Below are 27,541 nucleotides of genomic sequence, written 5' to 3'. Positions count from 1 at the left end.
GCTTTGTTTTTTCTTATGGAAACAAGCGAATCTTTGGGACCCGTCTTCAACTGTAGAGTTATTTCCCCACTATGCATACATATGACTAATATTTTAAGACACATACTTCTCATCACTAGGACAAGAAGGTAGACACAAGACATTAATCACGTTACTGAATACACTGCCAGAAATAGCTCAAATACTCCAGTAACAGGCACAAAATCAAAATATAAACCTGCATGTAAGAGTTTACAATGGTGTAAGAGTTTACAATGGTGTTCGATTCCCAAAGCATACTGCAAACAACTTTATAAAGCTGGTTACTATGCACACATGATTTCCACACCTCTCCAGCTGAGACCAGCTCAAAACACAACTTGGCATGAATATTTATGAAACAGTAATACTCTTATAGTAGTTATATGATAACTGAACACACCTCTTTCCCCCAAACACTGCTTTATAAATAGCCTTAAGAGACCAGTGTTGGAAAACACTATGCGGCTGTATAGAATTCAAGACTCCCTTGTGGAAGAGGCAGGGATAGGGCTGTGTGAACACTGATGTGTCACAGTTCCCGAGTTTGTTGCATCTTTCCAATTCATAAGAGTCAAGCCATCAAAATTGTACTTAGTGYTCTTCAGCATCTAAGGTGTCCTAATGCTACAACATAAGAAATACTAAATAAAATGACCAATATCTGAAAGCAATGGTTTAAAAAGCACTTGACACCCCACTCCCACCCTCCAAAAAAGAAAGGTTACTTTTTGAGAACTTCAAGTCAGCAAACTTCTGTAAGACTGGTAAGTTCATGTATCTAATTCAACAATGAGCATTATATAAATAACAGATTTATAAAGGGAATAAAACTGGATACAGAAAAAGGCATTAGGAAAAGTAACTTATCCTTGGATATCCCTTTGTAAATTTTCTCTTTTCTTCTTGCAAAAAGATGATGAATCATCATCCTAACAACTCAGAAATGACAACAACAGAACAAGTCAATAAACCTTTAATGTAAAAGACAGGTAACAGACTTTGTGAAGAATAATATATTATGCATAAAATTAAAGGCTTCCTGCTTCAAATAAAAGCTGATTTCAGAATAGATGTCTAAAAGGAAAGTTCTGATCTAACCTTTAGGGTTCAAAAGCCTATTTTTGGAGGAAAAACAAAGCAAAACAAACAAACAAAAACCTTTGCTTGACCTGCACATGAAATGGAGGCAAAACAGCAACAAAAACAGGACTATGCTGTTGCATCATGTCTCTGGCTTTCTGAAGGTAAAGAAAACAACTCCTCCAACAATACGAGTCAGGTTGAATTTAACTTGCCCCCAGAAAACTGGCATGTATTATGAAGAGAACACCAAATCTCCGAATGTTTTCCTTACTAGAAAAAGATGCATGGGACTTGAATTATTACTGAAGAATGGAGTGTATTTGGTATAAAGTCTGGTGATTACTTGAAGAAATTTTCAGGGCCAGAATAAACATTAGGATATGTGGTAACTCACTGAAACATCTGATAAACTGAAATTAGATGTCAGCCTGACTTGATTTGGAACATACACATCAGTCATGCTAAAGGCACGGATAGAGAAACCTAACTGAGCTGGAAGCTCACAGCGTATGTTTTAATGGAAGGTCTTCTGTCTTCCTGTCTGGGAAATCTCTGAAAGAGATGCTGGCTGCTGGTGGAATGATAAATAGTCCTGGGAAAGAAGCAAGAAGATCAATTTCAGGAGATGTGAGCAATGCCTCACATATCATCAAGGGAGTTTTGAGTGATCACTCACAGATGTAGCCAGCAACAATTTACTTTTTCAAGGTTTTAAGCCTTCAAGAAGCAGAAGAAAAGGGAGCTGAAAAGCAGGTGAATGGGGAAGAAGAGAGGCTGTTTCATTTTTCAGAAATTAAATCTTAATAGTCCAGCTTATTGCATATTTTAGTCACCTGAGAAAACTACCTTAGGATATAAAATGAGGTGCAAAATTTGAGGCAGAAGTGAGGACCCCTTCTAGCTCCCTCTCCACGACAAGAACAAGATGGAACAAACCCTGCTTCAGAAACATGTCACTGGAAAAAAAACAGGTTATGATACTACTGCTTCTACTGAATACTAGGAAAAAAAAAGTTGAAAGGCAGCAAGGCTGCTAACACCAAGGCAAGGAAAAGAAAACTGATGATTTTCTAAAGCTTATCTTTATATAAAATCTTTGGGCAATTTACAAGTTTATACAGCAAATTACTTTAAAATAATTAAGGTCTAACTACATCAGACTAAAGCTAAGTATAACTGCTTTAATGAACAGCACGTTTTAAGCAGGGTATAGAAGTCTTCTGTGCTTTATCTGATATTCGTAGTTAAACTATTGAATCAACGCACAGTGTTACAAATGAAACAAATGCCAGTAATTCCTCAGCATAGCTATACCAGCTATTATTTAATTATATGGTTTCAACTCTAATACGGAAGTTTCTTCCACTATGGAAAAACCTAAAGTGAAATGCATCCTTTTATCATTTTCCCTTCAGCAAATACTCCTTCTCTTACTAAAGAGGATGAACACTTACTATGATTTTCATGAATAGAAAACAGCTTATCTGCTAATAATTCCTATATGACACCATCAAATAGCTGCATTTCCAGAGAATACAGTAATCTGTACTACTTTGAAATATTTCAGAAAGCAAAGAGGCTAGCAAGACAGTCTCTCTATGGCAAACTCTAGCCACTATTTATGTGTACACAGCTATTACATACAAGCCATGTAACCTTAGTTTATTCTTTTCCAAAGGTGGACAAAGTCTCACTGTAGCTGCATATTCATACCCCACTTCTTTATAGTTAACCCATTTGTTTTAAATGGTTTGTATTTAAAAAAAAAATGTTAACGCACTTCTGGGAATTTACCTTGTCTTGCTATATGCTTAAGAATTACAGATAGCATTGACTGTAAGTGTTCAAACGCAGAAAAAAAATCTACAATTTTGACTAAGCCTTTAAAAAAAATTTAAATACCATTGATCCTTCCTAGTTTAGAATGCCATATTATCATCAATTCTAATAATTTACTGTTGCTCTTCAAAATGCCAAATAAAAGATTTTTATTTTCTGATAAAAATGTAAATCCACAAAATTTCCATTGTATCCCAGGATAGTTGAAGCAACTTGCTTAGAAACACCAAATGTAAGTTAGAATCATTCTGATCTTATCACATCCAAGTTTTAATAACTCAGATAAGGACACAAATTAGGTTTTCATCAATTTTCATCTGGAACAGTGTGAGTAATATTTATGCAATGGATTGTGTACAAGCAAGCCAGCAAAGGGAATGCTGCCCAGTAAGGACATGAAATCAGGAGTTAGTTTTACACTATACTGAACAGTGTACAGTCTGTCATTACAGACATGAGTGTATGCAGAAAAAGAGACAGGTGTTTCCCCACAGCTGATGAGTAATAATGAGTTCATGGATATGACCAGGAAAGCAAGTCAATCATTGGCATTTTTTCCTGTACTTCTAAGGCAGATTGAGAAATAAGTATGCTGGCTGGATGAAAGTTTTTACTATTACTGTATTTCAGTCTTACATACTTATTCTCTTTTCACTATTTCCTCCATTATTCTAGTCTATTTAGATTACTACGGCACACTTACTGTCACGGTTTCTAAGTACCCTGTGGCAATGCTGTAAGTGACATGGCTAGAACCTATCGTGTAGTTTCTCTTCTATCCCTCTTGCCTAGAAGGAAACTGCATATTGATTTTAAATGATGATGTGTTAAGCATTTTATAACTGTGCCTCAAAATTGCATAGTCAACACTGAGAAAGGGTTAAACAGGATTTTCACTATTAACTGAAAAAAGGTTCACTAGAATGAGAAGTTTCTCTCAACTTTTTGACCCACATTTCTTTTACAACAGAATACATAACCACTTAAGCAGCAGTGCAGGGAGAACAGAACGAACACATGCCCATTAGTCAAAAATCAAGGACAGCCTTGAGGTAAATACTAGCTTAAATTGCACCCACAGCAATATTGTGTGGCAGGTTAGATATAAATATTATTTTTCCAGAACAGTTTAATATTAACCTGAAGATATTTTGTTTTACAACAGCAGCTCAAGTCAAAGAGGAACTGTATCATGGATTCTGTAGGTTAAGAATTCTAGACTTAACATTCTTAAAAAAAAAACAAAAACAAACAAAAAAAACCACCCTTCAGTTGCTTCAGTTTGGATTGATTTCAATCTGTTTTTCCTCCCCATGAGGTGAAAGGTCCAGTGCATTAATTCAGGGATTCACACAGTGTAAAATATTAATTTCATTCTCCACAGAACTTTCATAAAAAAAGAAATAAGCTGCTTTCAACCCAATGAATGATAATTTGAGGGAAAAAAAAGACTACAAAAGAGATATATATCGCTCTCACCACCTCATGATATTTTCTTCAACTATAACTTTGACAAGTGGATTTTTTTTTTTTAAACTTTTATTTAGATAAATGCCATTAACTCTGCACTAGGCATACAATTTACCAAAAAACAAGGCTGAAGAAAATTTGGCAAATATCACAATTTCTAGGAAAGACAGATGAAGCAAGAGAAATTCCTACTAACAACCTCCAAGAAATAAGAGTGGACTACAGAAAGTGAAATATTTAAAACCAACGTGCAGGCCACACAAAATCCTACAGTAACAATCTCAGTTGGGAAGGAGAAGTTTGGTAAGCTAATATTAATGCAGATGTTGAAATCCGAAGGGCTTCCTCATCACAATTGATTCTGCTTGCTTGCATGATGATATTCTAAGTAGATTTACAATAATTGCTTAGGTAATTTAAGTAACACTAACACTGTTTCCATAGTATTCCATGTATTTGAGTGTTATTTAAAAATAGCCTTAGTGGTAATCAAAGGAGAAATTAGCATCAGTTAAAATGAGACTATTTTGTTAATAAGGATGTACGATACATACCGAAAGAAACGTCTCAATGTTATCATGAACAAATGACGCAACATCTTGCCAGTCCAGAATATCACCAAGCCAGCTGTTCTGACGGTTTATATGCCATTTGTGTCCTTTATGTCTTCCAGAATGTGTTATGTTCTTAAAAGAGACAAAGATTTAAAAGATACCAGACTTTTGAGCAATACACAGAAGTGAGAAAAATCAAAGACTAAGGTTTTCTTAATGAAGAACATGTACAACACGCATTTAAAAACTTAGAGCTGCTTTTATTTACATTTTCAAGAATACCTGGAATACCTGGAAGAAAGTGTTTCTCTGTACACCTGAAAAATTAAAAGCTGACAGAAAACTATAGTTAAAGTTATCCCCTATAGTTAGTTTTGTATATTGTACTGATTCATCCCAGCTAAACATTAGCACTACAGCTTGACCAAGGTGATTGTAATAATCTTGCTCCTTATGAAAGCACACAAGAAATGATTTCAGCTACTGCCCACACAATTTACTGTTAGCAACATTTAACTTTTTTCAATACAACCCACAACAGAAAACAAGTGGCAAGTCAAAACCACCAGTTTTCTCATGACTAGTGTCTACTTCTCCATTGGCAAAGTTCAATCATGCAAAAGCTAAAAGCAAAACTGGAAACACAGAGAACTTCTTCTGGCAATACAATAAAATAATTGCAACTACAGTAAGGCAAGAAGAAATGGCCATAAAAACAACAGCTACTTCCTTAAGGAGCTTTAACCTAACTATGAAGTTGCCTGTTGTCCAAAATTGCCACTGGATCACACCAGATTACCATCTAGTTTAGCACGGAACTCTCAGATTTAGTCTGGGACTGAGACAAACGTTTCAGAGAAGGATGCCAAAATTCTGCTGTAAGCAATGTAGGCCAACCTGTTGATTACATCAGCTATCATCCTAATCTTTAATAGTAAGAAACCTTCTTAAATTCTGAATTCTGAAATTTATAAGCATCCCACTCCTTTTCTTAGGATTCTACAAAACTTTTAACCCTACCATCCTGCATCCAAAATGACAGAATCTTTATTGACATACATAGCAACTATTATTCCAGGTGAAGTCACTGCACTAATTCATGTAACAGCATTGAATTTTCTGCTTATTACTAATTCTCCCCCTTCACGCATCGTTACACCTTATGATGTACAAGCAAAGTACTTTAATAATCCACAGGAGCACAGAGGTGTCGCTTTTGAGCTAACAGTTTATTTAGATCAGAAACACATGAGTAGTCAGGAATTTCCCTCCCATAGGTCCTTTCTATTTGTCAACTTTATCGCACCTATTTTCTGTTTTTCTCATTCTGTCTTATCTTCAAAGACCTCTCTAGTCAATAACCGGAAGAACTACGTGCCATTTACAAAGTTGGCTACATTTCTGCTAATTCCCATTTTGAATTTTGTCATTCATCAACTGTACTGTTGCAGCACCTAGGGCCTCAGGTGTTGATCAAGTATAATTAAGTGAGAGATCCAAGGAAATTGTCAACTGCTTTCCCTTTAGCAAATTCAATAGATCTTAAAAAAACTCAACCAGCCAAACATACAAAAAACCCTTAATGAGCTAGCAAGACAGGATTTTTCTCCTTGAAGGAGATGCATTGAATAACAGAGTTATGCCACTATCTTCCATGTGATTTATTATTTATTATTTTACTCTAACCAATCTATTGGATACACGTAACCAGGCGGTATTAATTACCGGGTGGTAATTAATCTCTTACACCATCTCTAGGACTTCTCAAAATATATATCTGCTCTCTACTGACCTGCTCAGGCAGTTGCAGTTAGTGGAACAATCCACACTTTTTGGGCAATTCTTCCGTTTCATAGTTCAGTTCTACAGCTTTCATGGAAAAGTATCAACTGAGCTCAGTTCTTTCAGTCACCTGCAGACTAGAGCAACACTATGCAGGCCTCAAAAATGAAGTTTAATTATTATGCTCATACAACCGAAATAGTTAGGAGCTTGAAAGCCATACTGAGAGACAGACATGGTAGATATGTTCTGTACACTGGAATAACATCTACCTTACTAGTTTTCAGATACTCTGAAAGACCACACATAGTTCTGGCAATACTACAGAAGGAGATAGCCAGGTGACAAGTACCCACATATGACATTTCAAAATGGATGTAGCGTGGGGTAGAAGGGGTGAGATTAGAAATGGACTCTAGAGCAGTTACCTGCAGCCAGCAGATGAGCAGTTGCACCCTAGCATGCCAATGGTAAGACAAGGTCCCCAGTGTGCAAACAGTAGCCCCAGGAACAGAGGGCAAGACCAGAGACAACAAGCATCAGTTTGTATCTGCAGCTCTTTCTGCCATTTTGATTGCTAGGAAAGCTGTTAATCTAACAGAAGAGCACCTACAGAACAGAAGCCTCACAGTGTTCCCTCAAATAATAACTGCAGAAAAAAAGAAAAAAAAAAATCACATACTGCTATTAGCATAGACATAATCTGTGCTACATGCTGCACCAGCAACATATTCTTGCACATACGGAGCAACACAAAGTCCTACTGACACAATACAGTGCCATGGTATATCTGATAAGCAGACTATAATAGTACAGGTTTATCAGTATAGCTGTATCAAAAGTAGGGGCTTTTCTTGATCAGGCATTTAACACCAAATAGTCTTGAGTACTCAAGTCCAGAAAAGCGTATTGTAGGTACAGCTTTAATTTCTCCTCAGCACTCCCATATTGCTCAATAGTGCTCTGTAATCTCTGGTGACCCATTGCGTTTAACAACTCTTCTTTTGGCTTTCCCCTTTTTCCACTTTGTTTCTTTGTTAGTAAAGAATGACATAGCTTTGAAACTATTCAAAGAATTGCTTTGGCTCTTTTCCTCCTCATGCTTGCTTGCTGCCATATACATCCAATATACTGGCTTAATTAGAGTCAAATTCAGGGCTGGGATTTCTGCTTCAGTATCCCCTGACTTACCAGACAGTCTTGCCATTTAACTGCAACAGTTCACTACTTGCCTTTTTCACTGTCCTTTTATTCAGTAACAAAGTCCACTGCCACCTATCTTTTATTTATGAAAGGACTTTTTTGACTGTTGAAAAAAAAAATTCAGTAAAATAAAAATGTCTGTAACTTGCCACTTCGGACTACTGCACTTTCCAAATCACATGCTCTTCCAGAACATTAGCTTGCCAGAAGAAATAACTGATTCTTTTCCCCTATTACTTTGATCACTATACTGAAAACCCTTACTTCTTCCAATATGAAGAACTCCTTGGAACATTAGAAGTACTTTACAAGTGATCATATAAGTGTTAAATAATCAAAATGATAGTGTATTAAGTATAGAGAAACAATACAAGAGTATGAGTTTTGGCTTTTGATATTGCCGCTACACCATGGCTAATGATTTGCTTGCTTTTTCCTTTAAAAGGCAAACAGCACTGACTGCGTGAAAACAATTCAACTCCTATGAACTTTAAGACTCACTGTGCAGAACCCATTATAACAATGGTAGTACTATTTGCAAAAGAGCTGTTAAAGGGAAAGGATAATTTCTTTCTCACAAGTTGCACAAATCATGCAGAATACTAGCTTCCTTTTCCTAACCTTTCAAGAGGACAGAAATTCAACAGAAGCTCTAAACTATGAAATACAAAATATAAAGAAGCGAACAAAGTATAAATTAAGTGGCATAGATAAAAAGACAGATTACTTAAGAGTTAAGATCAGCTGTACTCAAACTGGAACTGTAGAATGACCTGTCTTACACATTTGAAATTTTGACCAACTTGTGATTATTATGACCTTTACTTGGCATTCCAAGCTTTTTGCTAATCTGTTTCTCAGAAATGTATATTTATCATAAATATCTCAAATTAGTAAATGATACTTTATAGGTACTGTTTAAGCAAGTTACTCACCTTCACAAACCAAGAATGATAAAGCCTGTCCCAGAGCTCTAGCACTTGTTTTTCAATCACAGCAGTGTTGTTCACTTTTTCTCCTAAAATCTTGTGGAGCTACAATACATAGACATCTTTTATTACACAGAACAGAATGAAGCTAGTATCCAAAGATGAACTCAAAGCCAGATGATTCACATAAGATTGTCCTTAAAGACCTGGTTCAAAACCAAATAATTAAAAACACCACTACGTATTAATATGCAACATATACTTCAGACATAATGGTTCTTAACATGCAGATTTTACCTTCAAAAACATTGTTACATTAAACTATGAGGACTTCTTTCTGCACTGAAAAATCAGTGCCATCTCCAAAACGCTTAATCCAAAATCCTTGGTATTCTTTAGAGTAAATATGTTAAATAATTTGAGATACATGCTAGACACCAAAATGTATAAATAAGGATCCTGGCAAAGTCTCCTAAAAATATTAACCAAGAACCAATTTACTATATACGGCCCACGGAGAAAAATAGAATACTGGTAGAAGGAAAAAAAGCTAAATTTTCTAAACCTGAACAACTAGAGCCAGATGAAAAAAAATAACTACGCATCTTTATTTGCTCTATTTTTCACTGGCTGTCTCATAAAAATGATGATAGATTTTTTGGCTCTTAAAAATAAATACTCCTCCCAGCAGATAAACTATTGAAGTCATTCCTAAATCTTCCCTTCCTTCACTCACAGACCAGAGACTGGAAAGAATAGATCTGTTAGCAAAACATTTAACCACAAAAAACATTGAAATGCATTTTATTTATTTTTATAAAACAGAGAAACTAAAACACTAAAACAAAACAAACAAGAAAAAGTTTTCTGTTTGTTTTTTTTTTTTTCACTCTTACCTTATGTGTAATCCATTCTCGGCCATATTGATATACGTTATTAGCTGCTGAATTGAGTGCCTTCTGAATAACCTGGGCTTCCGGGAGCCAGCTAATTTTTTTAAAGAAGGAAAACAAAGTTATCTGCTACATATTTTACCCATTTCATTATGCCTGAAACACATTCCAAATTAACATTTTGAAACAAACACACAGTTACACATACTACAACTAGAATATTTCCTTCTGCTTGTCAAAGAGCAGACTTTTTAACAAGCAAAGAACAATTCAATCTAGGATATGTCATTACATTAACAATTCAATAAGGTTCCTGAAACTTTATCTTAAACTCAACTTCTTCAAAAAAAAGAGATCTTGCTCCTCTATCTSTATACACCTGTCATTCACATTACAGTCTTAAAACTTTTCCTGCTGTTCTAGTTTTTTGAAAATACTGTATGAAGCACTCCTTTTCTGGTTGCAAAGACAATCTTCTGAATCACAAGCCAAATACAAATTGCTATGTGGTTTACCTGAACAAGCACAGGATGAAGCAACAAGTTTGGGCACCAGTTATTTCAAAGTCCCCACTAAACTATCTGCTCTCAAATTTCTGCAGAGCTAAGGAAGAAGGAACCTTCATGTCACTTGAAAGTGACACCCACTGAGTTGCCAGCATTTCAGCATCTGTGAATACAGGGCATATGTTCTCTGCTTCCACTTTCTACGTCTTGATTCAATGACACATGCTGAAATGATGCAGCCCTTCATAAACAAGAAAGCATCCGGGAACCAAAACTGCTGCCATCATTCGCCTGATCGAACATCAAAAGGGAAACTTTTCTGTCATATAACTCTTGAAGTGTTTTACATCAGAATTCCAAGACCTTTCAGTCACTTGCCTCCAAACGTAGCATAAGCCGAAGCTCGATGGATTAGACAAGAGGTATACTTATTTCTAATGAATTAAAAGATAGTGTCTTGGACACTTCATATGTGAAGGCAAATACTTAGCTAAAATTCTGCTAATTTGAAGGCAAATGCTTTAGCTAGCATTCTGCTAATTACTTAAATAGTACTCTAATATTTTCATTATGTGCATAAGCTTCTCCAACAGTCAAACTTCCATTTTCATTAGTTCTACTTATTTCCATCTTACAGCAAAATAGAAAGGCTGAACCACAGAGGGGATGCCATGAAGAAATAAACAAATGCATTTTTAAGTATTTTCTCTTCTCTTGATTGTGATTACTTAAATGCTATAATAATGTGTGCTTTAGCAATACTTATGAGCTATATCATTTTAGCCCTATTTTTGAAATTTTCCCCTGCTCTTATATTAAAACATGTGMTTTCTTTCAATCCTATTAAACCATCATTGCTTTTGTTTAGAGTGCCCTTGACAATCAACCATTCTTGCCCAAGAGACTAAATCTTTTTTGCCAAGGTAAGTGCATGCACCCCACCTTCATTCAATGTCTATTTAGCTGAAGCAGAAGAAAAGCAAACCTGAACATCCCTCCTTCAAAATCACTCTTCAGTCTTGCCTATTCCCCCCGCTATTCACACAGTCAGTCCTTTGCCCACCAGTATGCCCTCAATAGTTCTCTACATCCATTTATTTCTCTCATGACTTTCTCCATCCCTTAATATTTGCCTTGCTGTTCGCTTTCATCATTATATACATGGTAATCTACAATCTTCCCACTGCATACACGATACACATCTCTTAACATGAACAGTCTTTCCCAACCGATTCACACAAAACTCTCCCCCATCCATCATTCTTTCCACCCTTGAACTTTTTTTCAGTCCACTTCAAAAAGGTTTTCTTCAACTACTTCTGTTCCCTCCAAGACATTCTGCAGCCAGCTCTCTACATTTTAAAAATAACTCTGCTCTCATCCCACAATCTTCTAGAGTGTCCCTATTACTTCCTCCCCATCCCCCAGGTAAAAGGGAGAAGAATGTTAAACCCTTTATTCTCTACACTATATATCTGGAAAGCTGGAGAGCTTCATACAGCTGTGCTTCCAAAGTCCAAACAGTCCTCAGATGAGACACATGACACTCCTCTAGAGTAATGCAGAAACATTGCTGCTGCCTGAGAGTTCAGCTTTTACATCTGCCTGCAACAGTCACCCTCATTTCTGTTCACTTATAAGACTTTTTAAATTAAAAATTATGCACAAGAGTACCCAGAAGCTTGTTTGTTCACCCTATAATATTCACTTAACTTTAGCATTCTTACTTTGCCCATTCTGGGTGACTGGCTACTGTCTCATTGATCAAGCTGCTAGTGACTTGAATCACGTGAACACTCTCTTGATGTACCTAGATTAAATATAGAGAGGAGAAATGTTATGTAATGCAAACGAACATTTTCTGCATTCAGAAAGGACTCCATTTTGGGCTGGGGGGAAGGTTGTAATACTTTAAAGAGCAACTCTTACAACACAGATAACCCATTATGATGAATGAAGCACCATTAATTCAGAAAAGCAGTCAATGCAAAAATCATCAGCCTCTTTTGACAGTTTTGGTCACATACTATGTGACTAGCAATAGCAAATAGTAATTTATAGCTTATCATCTGTGGAAAAGATTCTAACAATACAGCTGTGCTGTCAGGACAAGTCCTAAAATACTAAGCACAGTTTCAAATATATTTTGAGCCACAGAACGAAGAAATGTAAAAATTAATGATTGTTCAGCTCTGACATGATCAGTCATGTTACAAAATGCCTTACCAAATTAATTCTTCAATGAGAGAGATAAAAGACCATTGATAAATATCTTAACGTTCTCCTGGTAGATACAGGGAAGCTTTAGGTGGGAACGTTTACGCAGCTTTTAAAAGCTTTCAATTTTAAGTACCCCACATTCTTTAAGCCTACAGTTTGGAGAAAGGAGACTGATATTAGAACCCATCTGTTTGTTCTGTAACTGTATTTGAGCAAAACATTCAATCACCATCAACTGTTTCAAGCGTGGACACAGTTCTAATAAAATAAAAAAAGTGTGACATGAATGACCTCTTCTGGTGAGCAAGAAAAATCCCAACTGCAAACCAAAAAAAAAAAAAAAAAAAAAAAAAAGAAAAAACCTGATCATGAATCTCAGAACATTTAAACTTAAAACATGATACCATGAGGTTATTATGGGCAATTACACAAAACATACACCTTAAGCATTTTGCAAATATGTTGCTGATGCAAAGTAAATTAAAAGTGAAAAAAATTCTAAGTAGTTCTGCCATCAAAAAGAAAACGGTAACAGGACAAAAACCAAATCTATTACTGTAATATATAAGCTATTAACTATATTACTAGAATAAATTTCCTATTGCCGAATGTCTATGTATTTGTTTTGTCTTATATATAACACACACATATACACAGAGAGAGTGAACACTTAGAACGGTAGTAAGTTCAACTACAGACCATTTAGTTGCTACACAGATCAAAAAATTCCTCAAGCTACACAATTTTGCACAAATGTCAGTAACTTTCATTCAGCTTTTAAAGTGAGTTCTGTAATTACATTTCTTAGGGCACTGTACCTTTGCAGTAAGGAGCAGGGCTAGCAGAAGGGTTCCTATGACTAGCAAAAATATTATGAAAATGCTAATTATTTTATCTAGCATTTTCTCCAACCAAACGATCATCTGTGCAGAAAAAAGAAAAAAGTAGTAGTCATGGCATGTAAATCAACCTTTAATGAAAGCAATACTAGGTGCTATTTGACAGTACTACTACCTTTATTTACAACCAGACTGCAAAAACCAGACTCTAATCAAACAGTATTTACGCCCAAGCTTGGAAATGAACAATTAACAAGCGATGTTAGCATGATTAAGGTCATGGTATGACATGTGATTTTGCAAACAACATTTACACATTACCACAAGACATAGCAAGCTCTCTGCAAAGCAAGCAATAATTCAACATTTACTTAAAAGATCTAGAGAGGCTAGCATTCATTTTAACTACAAACCTAGATTTTTCATCTTTATTTCTTTTCTTTAAGCAGCTTTAAAACTTACAGATACTACCTGCACAGAACTGGGAAACCATCAAGGTGTACTGTGAAGTACAACCACGACTTTCAAACTTGAATAGCTAGTAGCCATCTAAATCATTAATGACGTATTTCTGCAAGTAACAAAAGTTTTAAAGCTGCTCATCACCTTCCACCTCAAGAGGGACTGTTTTCTACACTACTAAACATCAGGCCAATTAGTCAGCACTGAATATTTCTATCTACTTTCAACCTTGAAAAGTTTCTCATTATTACACATGAATCAGTTAAACCTATTGATACAAGAAACAGGCGTAAATGTTGTTCTGTTGGTTTATGGAAAGGCACATTCTATACATGTCCACAAACAGTGGTACCGCTTAAGATTAGAGAAATTGTGCTGATGCTATTCAAAACATTAAAACTGTTTGGCCACATGACTGTGCAGAGAGGACTCTAGCACAGCACAAGTTGAGCTTTGTCTCATACACAAATTGTCTGCTTACAGAAAAAGCTGTGAAAGCCCATGCAAGTGTGAGCAAATAGGTTTTTCTAGCTTCTATGGTTCAAATACCAAAGCTATTTTTATTCTAGCATTACTGCAGGAAAAAACAGCAGAAGATATAAAACTGTGAAATTTGTGCTTTAAAGGACAACTAAGGTCAAAGACAAAGCGCAGGAGAATAAAGTTTTTCCAAATGAACGCAAGTTATATATTCAGGGATTCAGCTGGTAACTTTTTAGTTAGTGCTCTTACAAAACTGCTACAGTAATTGCTGATGGTATACATTAGTTCTTCCTCCCTTATTTGCCCTACCACTACATGTGAAACTGGCCATGGAACCAATACCGTGGACTGCTGTGTGATGACCAAATTGCTTAAAGCTGAAGTTGTATCTCTTATTTGAAACAAATAGTAAGGATTTTTTTTTTTTTTTGGGGGGGGGGGGTACTTAACCCCATAGCATCTGAGTATTTAATGCATACTAAGCTTCCCTCCCCTCCTCAATTTTGGATTCTTTTACAACCAACTCCTTAGTTTAATCTATCACAAGAATTATACTCCGCATTTTAGAACCATTGTTCAGAACTGTGAAGAAAACTAGAAAAAAAAGCAAAATCCTTTAAATAGAAGCAAGTGCTGAGCCTGTAAGTTTCTGTAACAAAATCTGCACTATATTATGATCTGAAGAAAAGAATTTCAGCAAACCTGCAGTAACCTGCAAAATCTTGCATCCTGGACATTTTAAAAATTTTTCCACCATTGCTGAAATGTTTCAGCCATGAGAGAGACCTCGCCAGTGCTACACCCATCACCCATCTCTAGCAGTACAGTAGCTTTCTGAAATATTCTGACTAGCCTGTACTTAGGGCTGTTACCTCCTAAGAACCGAAACTGTAAACAGAATTTGCTGTGCCCTTCCAAACTTTACATACATCTAAGGATTAAGTAAGAGAAACAAGAAATACAAAACACTGTTTTGAAGGCCAGAAATAGAAAATATCACTGAAAAATGGTAGACGGACAGAGGAGGGAAATTTTATGGTATGTGCTTCAAAACAAAGCTATATAAAAAAAATTAAAACTGCCCTGGTTATTTCTTAGTTAACAAAGGCTGCACCTTATAGACTGAGGTTCAGAGAAAACTCTAGAAAGGATCAGAGGAAATCCAAACCTACCACTATTTCCTTTCTGTGTTAGGGATGAAAAAACCTTGCTAATCAGTCTTAAATATAGCTCCTTAAACAGCTTCACTGAACCCAAGAAACTGCAAGTATATCAGAGAGATTTCCAAAAATGCTACTCTCACTAGTTGTGTGAGGGGTCTCCAACAGATGGAGTCTCAGTGCAGCTAAAGTGGGCTGCTCTAGGTGATTCACACTTGTAGCAATTACTGGAAGATGATGAAGCTCCAAAAGGTCAGGAATGAGGACCGACTCTGAACTGGTATGAGGATCACTGAACTGGAGTATGACCAGCAGGGACCTTTTGACACTCCTTACTGTAGGTCAAAGTATGGCTACACTGCCATTGAAGTGGGGCTGCAGCACAGGTAAAGCCCAAATTACCTTTAATCTAGTTAGTTAAGTAACAGCAGCAGTGATTTTGCACCAGCACAGACAGCAGCCTCAGCCATGCAAGCCCACCTTGTGTTTATTCAGTTGGGCAGCTAGCCCAAGCAACCTGGATTAAAGCCAGCTCTGGTATGCCTACAGGTAGCAAGTGCAATCAAATCTCTCACCACTGCCCTGAGATCCAAGTTATACAACTGGTACAGACAGAAAAGAGGAGAGGTCTGAACTGGATTGTGTATTGCAGAAGTAAAAGCAGAAGCACAGTGTTCATTTAGGGCTACATTTACTCCCTCTCCTCTGAGTTGTTTGCTATTAACTCCCCATTCTTTCCTCTGGGACACTCATGCTAAATAAGGCATAAGTGCTACGTCACTACATGTAAGTTAGAGTGTAAAATCCCCRTCTGCTTATACTTACCACTGAATCAGGTCCAAACTTGTCACTCCAACCCTGCCAGACCTCCATTTACACCCTTCTAATAAATCATGGGCATGCACACAAATACAAACATACACTGACTAAACACTGTGTATCAGTCACAGATCATAAAGTTGTAAATTCAGGTCCAAGCTTCTAATCTAACCGTTAGTCAATGGCAAGAAGCTGACACTGCCACAACGTCCAAAATGATGCAATGGTAAAGGCAAGCCAGGCTCCTAAGCTACAGAAGGTCACACTTGTAAAACCAAACTGAAATGTTACTGATTAGTGATAAGACTGTCCAGAAAAAAGAAAGGAAAAAAAAATCTGTCCTTAATTATCATGGTTTTGAAGGGAAGGTATCAACTATTTTTTATTTTTTTTAATTTAGCTTAAAGTAGAAAACATTTTTAAACTGAGTTGAACTCTGTTAAAAGGCTTCTCTCAGCATTCAACTTACAGATGTTGATACTCTGACATTGTATCACCATGAGCTGTAACAAAAACCAGAGCTCACGCTTAACTATTGAGAAACATCCTATCTAGACAGATTTACCACATTATGCAGTGCCATACATTATCTATGAATGCCTATTTTCACGTCCTCACACTGCATAGCCAGACACTAACAACTCTAACATGTTTTATCTACTGTATTACCCCCTGCAATAAAGCATACCATCATACCCATTTCATTTGTAATTCTACATGAAATTATCAAAGACTATTTTTAATGCTGTTTCAGTATCTAATTTTTTCCATTTATTTTAATGCATTAGATTTGTTAACATTTTCCTTTAATTCAGTTAATATTTGAGGATATCTTATAAATATCATCTGACAAGAATAAGGGGAAACCTGTAATCAAGACACATCTCAGGGTTACGCTGAAATGAGTCAGATGAGTAACCAAGCCAGAAAAAGTGGAGGACTGTCTACAAGAGCTCTGAGGCCTGCTCATACCAGCATCCCTCCATCAGCAACAGCATTTAAAAATAAATTCTAAAGACTCCTGCTATAGACAATATCATAAAGAACAAATCACGCTAGTCCAGCTGAACCTATGCTAAGCTTTGGCCTACTAAGCCATGTTAAATATGTGATTATATATATTTTTCTTTTAAAGCAAGTAAGAGAGTTTAAAGCAGCTCCTTGACTGAAGCTCTTAAAACAAGAAGATAAAAGCTAAGGTCTCACACTAGCAGCCATAACCAACTAATATTTCAAACTCTGTTGCCTCTGGGTGTTACATTTCCAGGTTCTCAGTGCATCACCTGAAACTTATGCTAGTTTTCTCACAAGTACTTGCCTTCAGAGAAAGGCAAAAAGAGAAAGTACCAAAAGGCATCAACCTTCTAATCACATCTGGTGTTCTGAGCAACAATCTCTTCCTTTCTTCGCATCTGTTAGAGTATGATTGATATATATTGATTGATATATGTCTGTGTGTGTGTATGTATGTATGTATGTATTATATATATATATACACACACCCTCAAGAACATGATGTAGTTTACAAAGCAATTTTTTGCTTTAACTTTTGATCTTGATTATTTTATATCACTTTAAGGATCTCTTCCTGTGAAACTAAGTAAAATAATAGTTTCAAAAAATAGGTCCTAGGCACCAAAAAGTCTTTTAAGAAGTTATATCCACATGTTTTGGTGAAATAATGCAAAGTTCCAAACTAAAACAAACCCAGCCACCTTAGAGTTCAAAGTGATTAAGGGGCAATTATTTTTACAATGCATCAATATTAAGGAAAAAAAAATGACCCACATAAGTGAATTTTCAAAACATGCAAACAACAACCTCAGAGGCGAGAAAAAAAAAAAAGTAGTTGAGACTGAACTTTCTAATGTGACTCAGAGAACACTGTAATTCACCTAAGCTGCCCTAACAGACAAGCAAAATTTTTATGAAGAGTTATGGTTGCACATATTTATTGATCATAATCTCTCACATATCATTGCACAAACATTTCAAAGTCAAGAAATCAAAATGAAATTTAAAACAACCAAATTATATTCAAAGACAAAAGAACTTTCTGAATTTGCCCTCTTACTGAACAATTATAACTCTGAATTATAAAACAAGCAACTCTACCCTCTTGTTCACAAAGAGCTTTCCCCCAAAATACTGTGAGCTCACTGATTAAATAGTGAAGATCAAACTTTCAAAAATAATTATAACTGTTCAGCCTACACATTGATTGCAACATTATTCTTCATCCATCATCCACAGCAGACACCACCTATATACCCTAGTTTAACTGCTTCAAAGAGCCTTTTAGAGGTTCATGGACTGTTCCCAAAAAACAATATCATTAACCCCAGTGGACTAAGACAATCCAGGTTGACTGAGGAGTACACTCCACATACATCGCATACTTTTAAAAACCACACAAAAGAAAAATTATTGTAACTATACTTGCTTTATACTATAACTGCTTTAATTATTATTCTTTTTTACTAGCCATCACTTCCCTTACTTTCCTTTCACCATCTTTACAATCAGCATTTCTGAGACTACGGGTATTCTCATTTCACTCATGCTATACTAAAACATTTAAAAGCCAGTTTGGCACTTCAAAGCTAAAAGATTAATAGCATTTACTGAAGCCAGTCAATGCACTATTTGCAAGCACTTAGGTTCCTAACTTTACAACTGTACTTCAGGTCCTGACTCTTGCCACTCCCCTGTTAATTCAGTTAACTGAGGCTTTCCCTGAGCAGAGAACAGCTCTCTAATCAGGCAGAAAACTGGCTTTGTTACGCATACAAGTAGGGAGCAGGTAAAGATCAACCTTTCTTAAATAAAAGTGCTACTAAATTAAACTCTAACACTTGAAAGGCTAATGCAGTATTCTGCTGCACAGAACATTTAACTCTGCATTTATTTTAGTAAAAGACAACAGCTCAGTTAGAATTATATGACCTTCAGTAGCTTATATCAAGAGCTGGAAAAGAAACATTTGGGAGAGAAAACTAAGAAGCAAGGCATGTTAAGAAGTGTTCATGCTGCAAAAAAATCCCCGCAGAATTCATTAGTTGGTATCACAATTTGTCCGTTTATTTACCTTCTTATTAAGCCAGTGCCACAGCTTGTCAGTGGCAGGGGAAGATGGAAGAAGAGGGGAAGAAAAGACAAGAACACAGTGGAAAATTATTGAAGAATGCAGTAATAGAAGGAGAAAAAAAAAAAAGTAATGAAACAGGTAAAGTCATCCACAGAATGAAAATGAAATTGTTCCAGACCCAAAGATAAATTGCAATAGGTAGAAAAGATTATAAAAAGTTCTAATGCAAGAATCTAGATTTTACTATTAACACACACTTTTTGAGACAGAGGGATATAACAAATAATAACAACTTAACAATATTAACAGAGATACCAGCATGGCTCAGGCAATTCCGGTTTAATTATACTGAGATATAATAGTTCACATTTCAGAGCAGTATTTGTAAGAGTACTTTGAGAAGGGCATGTTACCGAAACATCCAGACTTGATATGAGATACTTGTTTATTGCATTAATGCTCCCATTGAGGCAGCTTTACTTATATTTCAAACCCCCTTATTATATTAGCTATTGTTAAACAAGTTTTATTTGTTTTTAGTACCCTATTCATATGACAGCATTCACATTCAATGACACAATATAAGAAGAGATATCAAATATATAATTAAGCCTGATAAATACACACCAGCAGATTGTAGATCAAATAAATCTATGCATATCATAGTTTTATCAACTCTCCAGATGGTTCTGTGCACTTCTCAATTCAAAATTATCGCCCGTTATACTACAGTTGTTTTTCTTTACTAATTCTCACCCAAGCCACTCAACTACACCCATTTTAAGGTCCATTTTTTGTATGACTATACTCTAATTTCAGTCATGCTGATCAGTTAGCAGCATAACTACAACACTGAAAAGCTTTATTATTTATCTGTTTTAGAAGTTAAGATCAAATAAGTGAAGTTTGTTCCTCCTTAAACCAAGGTAAGATCATTAAACTCTTAGTTACAATGAGGGTTTTCACCAATGGCTAGAACTCATATTAGTTCCCACTGAACAAAACCCAAGAACTTTACAAAGTAATAAAAATGCAAATGTTAATATCAAAAGCAAGAAGCAGATTTACAAAGAAACATGAACATCAGGAAGTTTGAAAATAAAACATGTCACACACACAGTTTTTCTATGTGCTTGTGTGGCCACAGAAAGAACAGCAGCAGTGGAAAGCAGTGACAAAGCTTCAAAAGCCTCAGAATGACACTGTATATTTGTTTCTATTTTACCTCTTCTCCTAAGAAATAATTTATCAGCAAAAAAATGAAAAGCTGTTTACAGACTCAACAACATACCTTTGCCTTTCATCTTATTTTAGCATAAACTGGTATTAAAATCCACTTTATATCAGGTTCATTTTGCAAAATAAAGTAGATCAAGCCTATATTTCTCCACTCGGTAGCTACAACACAACAAAAGCTAGAGCTCCAATTCTAGCCTGAGCTATTACTAAGAATGTGAAAGGTGTTGTTATGTAATTTCAGCCTCTTGGAATTAAATGATGAATAACTAGGAAAAAGCACTACATGTCGAAAATAAAAATCAGTGTCATTAATGTTAAATACAACATCTGGGAGCCCTTACATGCCTTTTATCTTACTGATACTGACTTTTAAGGTGATTCTATAAATATGATCAATCTACATTTAAAAATAGGCTATGGCTTAATTCAAATGTTCAAGTCACCCTAAATTAATAAGACTACAGCCACTTTTCCAGTATTTTATTGGAAAACTATTTATATAAGAACTTAGACGTCCATGGGAGTATTTCCTAGGATAATACATGCACCAGTACAGATTCTGCCCATTTTCTGTGCATGCTTTAACTATACATTAAACTTGGCACCAGAAGAACCAAACCTTGATTTTACCCAATCCTCCATATATAAAATTCTAGTATGCTGTATCTAGAAGGAGCATATAACAACTATGTGATTCACTCAAATCTACCAGAAAACACGCATCTATTAATACAAAAATTGGGAAAACAAGCACAAACCTAATTAATTAAAAGTTAGCGCATGGACTTGTACTGCTGGCTATGCTGTTGAACTACTGAGCAAACCCTAATCAAAGAAAGACTAGAGCCACCACATTAGAAGACAACAAAACCTTTAAAAAAAGGCAGAGTAAAACAAGTTATTAGTTCTGGAGTGCTGGTAAGAATATGCACAACACTAAGTTTTACAGTGACTAGTTGGATGAAAAAAGGAACCCTTTCCTAACTCCTTTGTCCAAGAAATCTCCCATTTCTGAATTGCTCTGCCTGTCAGCTCCAGGGGGCAACAGTGCAACCAGGGTTGAAAGAATATGGTAATGACATCCTGTATCTATAGTCCATATTTAAACCAGGCCTGCACATATGGGCAAACCTGATCTATTGTTTTCACACAAAATAAGAAGAAACACTGCTTTCATTCCTCTTGATCAGAACTTCTCTTCAGTTGATATTTGTCCTCATTACCAAGGAGACAACCAGAGGTTGATGAGCAGTGGGAAAGATGAATAGCAGCTTTTTTCTTACTGCTTTTATTAAAAAACAAAAAAAAAACCAAAAATAGACATGTTCTGTAAAGCTCAAAGACTTGCATGCATGAGCAAGTGCAAGTTTCATAGTTTCAAGTCCATAGTTTCACAGTTTGCAAGTCCATAGTTTCTCCCAATGGTTTATTTTCCTGACCACCTACGCTAGCATCCTAGGCTTCCTTTTTTTTTTTTTTTTTTTTTTTTGGGGGGGGGGGAAGAAGACATGCCACACCAAGATGCTTTCCTCCTCCTTACTACCCTTGCTCTCAGCCGTGCAACTGTTTCTGATCTGTAGGCATACCACTTTACAGAGACCAAGTAGTACCACTGGATGTTCATGTGAAACAGATCTTGTCAACATCTTGTTGTGCTTAGCCAAGAGCCCTGATATATCCTGATGCCAAGATTCAGCCTCCTCTTCAGCTCAGAACACAAAAATCACTAAGCAGCTTTGGCTCTCAGGAATGAAAAGTCCAGATAAAATAATAAAAATTTAACATAATTGCATTGGAAATGATCCTTCAATCTCTATTTTTCACAAGAAATCATTTCTTTTCCTTATGATAGAGTCCTAAATGATGAGCTGTAACAAGTCTGCTCTTCCCACAAAGGCATTTAATGTTTTTAACAGTGCTTACCAAAACCAAAATGTTTGGTGATTCAACTCAAATACAGCTTATCCTTCCCTTCCAGAAGCTTGCAAGGATGTCATTTTTCGCTACTCTTTTCCCCATCCCCACAAATACCACAACTGCTATAATCCTATTGGCATTGCTTTCCAGATTCTCAAAGATGCATCCATGACCCTACAATGTACCAAAATAAGCATATCCAGCAGAGCATAAAAACCATACAAAAGCACTAGTATGACAAGCATGGGAAGACTGCACATAATGCCAGTCACCCACAATAAAGCCACATGACCTGAAATTAGAGAGAACAACAGAATGATGCAAAAAAATCACGTCTTCCTTATAAAGGCTAGAAGAGGTTGGATTGCTTTAATTTACACCACACAGATTCAGAAGGAATATGACTGTCATCTAAAAATGGGGAGAGAGGGAGAAATGAACTATCTAAACAAAAGAACAAGTTTGGAACAAGAACATGAATATAAGCTGACCTCAAATATATTTAAGCTGACTGCTGCACAAAAGGACAAAACTTCTAACTTCTTTAATGAAAAAAGACTTAGTGGACTTAGGAAGAATATTATATCATATAGTTCTGTGATACAAAGATACTAGACTTGACAACTCAGGAACTATTACAATGTTATGTCTAGAGATTCTTCTTACTCCCAATATAAAAACTGTTAATAAAAAGCTTTATCTACTGTAAACTTCTCTAACACATTAATCTTCCACACTATCTTTGGATACCCTTTAACTTATTCAAAGCTATAGTCTCAAAAGCTTTTCCTTTTTCAAATTCCTTCGCAACGAATTCTGTGAAACTGTTACTTATTTGCTTTTTTGTTTGCATCTCTGACATCCATTTACCCCTTAGAAGATCTGTTCTTAAGCTCTTCCTTTTCCTGTAGGAATTCAGAACTATAACTTGCACACAGATTTAACCATGTGCTGATGCTCTGATAAACATACTTACAGGGTTCAGCCTTTTAAGTTACAGAAACTCCAAGGTAACAGCTTTTTTGAAAGTCAGGAATACTTTGACAGCACAATTATAGTACATTGTTGTACACTGGCAAAACTATTATAAATAAAGTAATCTATCAGGCTAAGTGAAAACTAACAGGGGTTCATAAATTTTATGGAGCTCTGCACTTTATCTGCGTGGGTGCATTGTGAGTGCTGGGAGCGGGGGGAAAGAGCAAACAAAGCCTTTTTCTACAGCACTTCTCAAATACCTTACCCCACATTTTTCTTCTTTTAGACAGGGAAGCCAGAAAATACCTTCAGTATCACCAAGCCACCATGTTCAGCAACTACTTCCATGCAGTATAAACAAGTGTGGTTGAACTAGCTCAAGCCCTACTTACAGAATGAAACAGGTTGCTTTTTAAAATTAAGTTTGCACAACAGAAGTAGGAACATTTCATCCTTCATATTCAAGCTGATTAGTTTCAATATCTTTGTAATCAGATAAGGTGGCTGAACTATAGGAAGTTTCCTGCTTTTAAACTTTTAAAACCTTAAAACTTTAAAACTTTTTAAAGAGCAACTTCTGTCAGGCTTTGCASATAATTATGTTACAAAGTTTAAATGTGTACTTCAGTGTGAACAGTGACAGAAGAGACATGATGTAAAATCCACCATAAGACAGATATACTTTTACATGAGGGACATGTCCATTAATGACAGACACTTATTTTAAGAGTAAAAGCATTTGAGCACACAGTTAACAAAAAATAAACTTTCAAGTTGCTTAAGAGAGTAAGTAGAAATACCTTACTGTCAAGCTTTAGCATGACTCTTCCAAGCCCTCTAATAGGCCGTGGAGCAAGAGCTTCCTGACGCTCCATCACAAAATTTTCCATAAGTTGCCACCAAGTACTGCAACGGCTTGCCATGAAGTTCAAAACTCCAAAGTGGACCACAAGTTTTTTAAGTGCCCAAACTATAAAGAAAAGAAAGAAATAAAGTATTAGAGATTTCAGAGGAGTATAAGAGCACGCATCTATTCTGGTCTGAAAGACCTATATAAAAAGAAAGAAAGATTCTTTTGCATCAGAAACCACTTTTAGAATTTTGAAGTGGTTTTAGTACTAATCTCCTCATTCACTTTAGAGACATGCTTATCCACTTGAAATTTAAATGGCACCAGAAGAAAAGTGCCTGCACACTGCATGATCAAGCAACTAATTGACTTTAGCAAGGCCTGGGATAAGAAGGTGCAATTCCATTATTCAGTACTGCAGTTGTAACACATGGTTGAGCACATAACATGCCACAAGACTCCACACAGATACTATATGCAGAACTTCATAGTATCTTACTCAAAACAAACTTTTCTGCCCCAATTCTTAAGTTTTAGGTCCTCCACATTGCAAAAGCTGTATCTTTCCTTTAAAGACTGACAGCAGATCATGCATGTAACATTCACAATAAAGAAGTGTTTATTTAAACCCACAGCTAAGTACAACTAGTGATTTATTTTGCTTTTAAGAATCTAAAAATATTATATTGACACCAGCTTTATATCTTAGCTTGAAGATGATCACAAAAAGCTTCAGAAAAATCCATATTGCTCCTTAAAACCAGACAACTTAATACATTTACAAGTTTTTTCCTGAAAGGAAGCATTTTGCTACCAAGACCAGCTTTTCTTCAATACTCCTAAAATACATCCCCACTGTAAGTTAATGAAAGAGCTCTTAACAACACTAAAACAGTGTAGCATTACAGTTATAGAAATAAAAGATCATGCCTGTTTACCTGCAATGAAATATAAGGCTTATGGTTATAATTCCTTAATGCAAGCACTCTTTCCCTTACTAAGTATATATTAAAAACTTGTGAAGCATCAAAATATGTAAGAAAATAGTATGAAACTTATGAAACTTTCCTTTGAAGCTAATTGGTTTTATCTAATAGTCATGAAAAGTCTGCCATATTCCTTTTTATTTAACAGCATGTTATATCACTTAAATTACTTAGCTTTCACCACTTAAAATAATAAAAAAAAAATCCGTTACTCTTCCAAAGCCACTAAGACTACAAGTATAACATCAAAACAGAAAAATCAATTAATTCACACTATAAACAAAGATTTTTATTACAGCTGATTTTACGGGGCTATTGATGAAAACATACCATATAAGAAAAACATAATTATGCGATCTTTTAAGTTGATGTTCCTTAATTTTCATATTTAGCAGTAACAGACCCAAAGGTCTCATAACTCAGTCCTGACATGAACAATTGATTCACAAGCCTCTAAATAAAACACTGTGCTTCTCATCCTCAAATAGTGAAAAGTATTATTCTAAAGGAAATCAAAATGAAGCTATTAGCAAGAGAATCATATTCAGATCATTTCTTCCCTCAGTTATTTTTTTAACAAGAGTTCAGTAACAGTAATTGTCACATGTGGATCAACAATTACAGATGGTGTTAAAATTCTACTTACACATTAAAATAACTTTTTGTGGAAAGGCAATATGTGTAACAATGCCTAATTAAGTTCAAGTATACTTTTAATAAAGCTTTTTTATTACATGAGAGTATTCTCCAAAGCAATTGCATTACTTATTGCCACATACCACCATCAAAACAGCCCTCCCTTCCCCCCAATATTCACATCATGCTTCTATCTGGGAATACGGAAAATGCCACATATAGCCCAAAAGATCAACTTTTAATATCCACAGTGCATTTTATCAAAGTTCAACAAAAGCCCATTATCTGTAAACCCCTTCTGTAATAGCTCATGTTCTTGTCCATTGAGCGCTCACTTAAGTTTGCTCAGATTTGTTTTACTTACCTTTGGCACCACCATGTGGTAAACATGTGAATTATTCTCTTAAAGAAATAAGAATACTCTAATACTCTAACTATGATTATCTAACAAACACACAGAAAAGAAAAAAACAGTGCGAGTCCCAGCATTTAACTTGCAGGTTGAAGATTTGCATGATGGAATTGTGATTGACAGTAAATGCATAAACTGCTGCTCACCAAAACAGGGTAAACTTTCATTTTACAAGAAGCAAACAATAAACATGAAATGACATTCTAACCTTCTGTTATTTAAATAATCTGCTCTGAAATAACTCAGTGTACCATCATTGCAAAGGTGATATCAGGAGGTTTTTTAACCTAACATAACTACAGCTATATGATTGGGCATAACAGATGAGAGAAAAATAAAAGAGAGATGTTATTAGAAAGACATGAACAAAAGAAGAGAAAGATTATGCAGTAAGAAAATCCAAACATCTGCCAGAAGCAGAAAATGAACTGAAGACAAGACAGAATTAAAAAAAAACACCACACATGTAAAAGCTGAAAAGTTGTTCACTTTTGCCCCTTTTCACTTTATGGAATTATTATTTTCCACCCTCTACGTTAGGCAATTTTTAAAGAGCATCTTGTTCTACTGAAGTGGAAATGACTTCAAGAAAAAGTGTTAATGGTAGTAAGGTATTTTATGATAATCTAAATGCTACCTACTTCATGTAATAGTCATGTCTACCATCATAAGGAACTCCAAAAAATCTTAAATTGAAAGGGGTTGATTTCTCTCTCTCTCAAGTTCTAGAAGCATTTTCCTTAAGATCTCTAGGGTCCTTAGATTTATTAGTCACCTTAGACTTGAAAAGTTGCAAGGAAACCTTTGCTTTACAATGCTATTGCCCACTACTAAATTATTTTTAATACTTCATTTTTAACAATCCAGGTTATCCTCATTTCCTTTCTGATACTTAGCATGATCCACTGCTCTGAGTTTGGCTCCTTTCATAATCACACTGCCCCTTCATAAGGGTTTTGCAGCCATTTGGTTATATTAATCGGTTTTACAAGCAAAAACAAGCACTTAACACCCAGTCTCGCAACTAAGGTAACAGGTTACAAATATTCCCAAATTAATTTCTGTTCGGCTTAAGCTTCTTGTTCAGGCACTTCTAAGCATTGGCAGCAGCAAACAATCCACAGAAGCCTTTGGAAAGTCACTTCAGTATTAGATGTGTGCTTTACAGTCTA

The 27,541-nt window shown here is 35.7% G+C and overlaps 1 protein-coding gene across 1 annotated transcript in view; it reads right to left on the bottom strand.

Annotated features, from left to right (window-relative positions):
• The window catches only part of TMEM245 (transmembrane protein 245), an 87,735-nt gene that overhangs the window by 37,639 nt on the left and 22,555 nt on the right, over positions 1 to 27,541 (bottom strand). Inside the window, exons 7-12 of the mRNA XM_026084547.1 lie at positions 24,286 to 24,455; positions 13,319 to 13,423; positions 12,008 to 12,090; positions 9,778 to 9,868; positions 8,888 to 8,986; positions 4,968 to 5,099 (exon numbers count right to left, since the gene is read on the bottom strand). Coding sequence (XP_025940332.1) covers positions 4,968 to 5,099; positions 8,888 to 8,986; positions 9,778 to 9,868; positions 12,008 to 12,090; positions 13,319 to 13,423; positions 24,286 to 24,455 — 680 coding nt within the window. The remainder of the gene's footprint in view (positions 1 to 4,967; positions 5,100 to 8,887; positions 8,987 to 9,777; positions 9,869 to 12,007; positions 12,091 to 13,318; positions 13,424 to 24,285; positions 24,456 to 27,541) is intronic.

Source organism: Apteryx rowi, unplaced genomic scaffold, assembly GCF_003343035.1.
Source record: "Apteryx rowi isolate R43461 unplaced genomic scaffold, aptRow1 scaffold_646, whole genome shotgun sequence".
Taxonomy (NCBI): Eukaryota; Metazoa; Chordata; class Aves; order Apterygiformes; family Apterygidae; genus Apteryx; species Apteryx rowi.
Note: the sequence above shows the minus strand (reverse complement) of the source record. Positions and strands in the feature narration are given on the sequence as shown.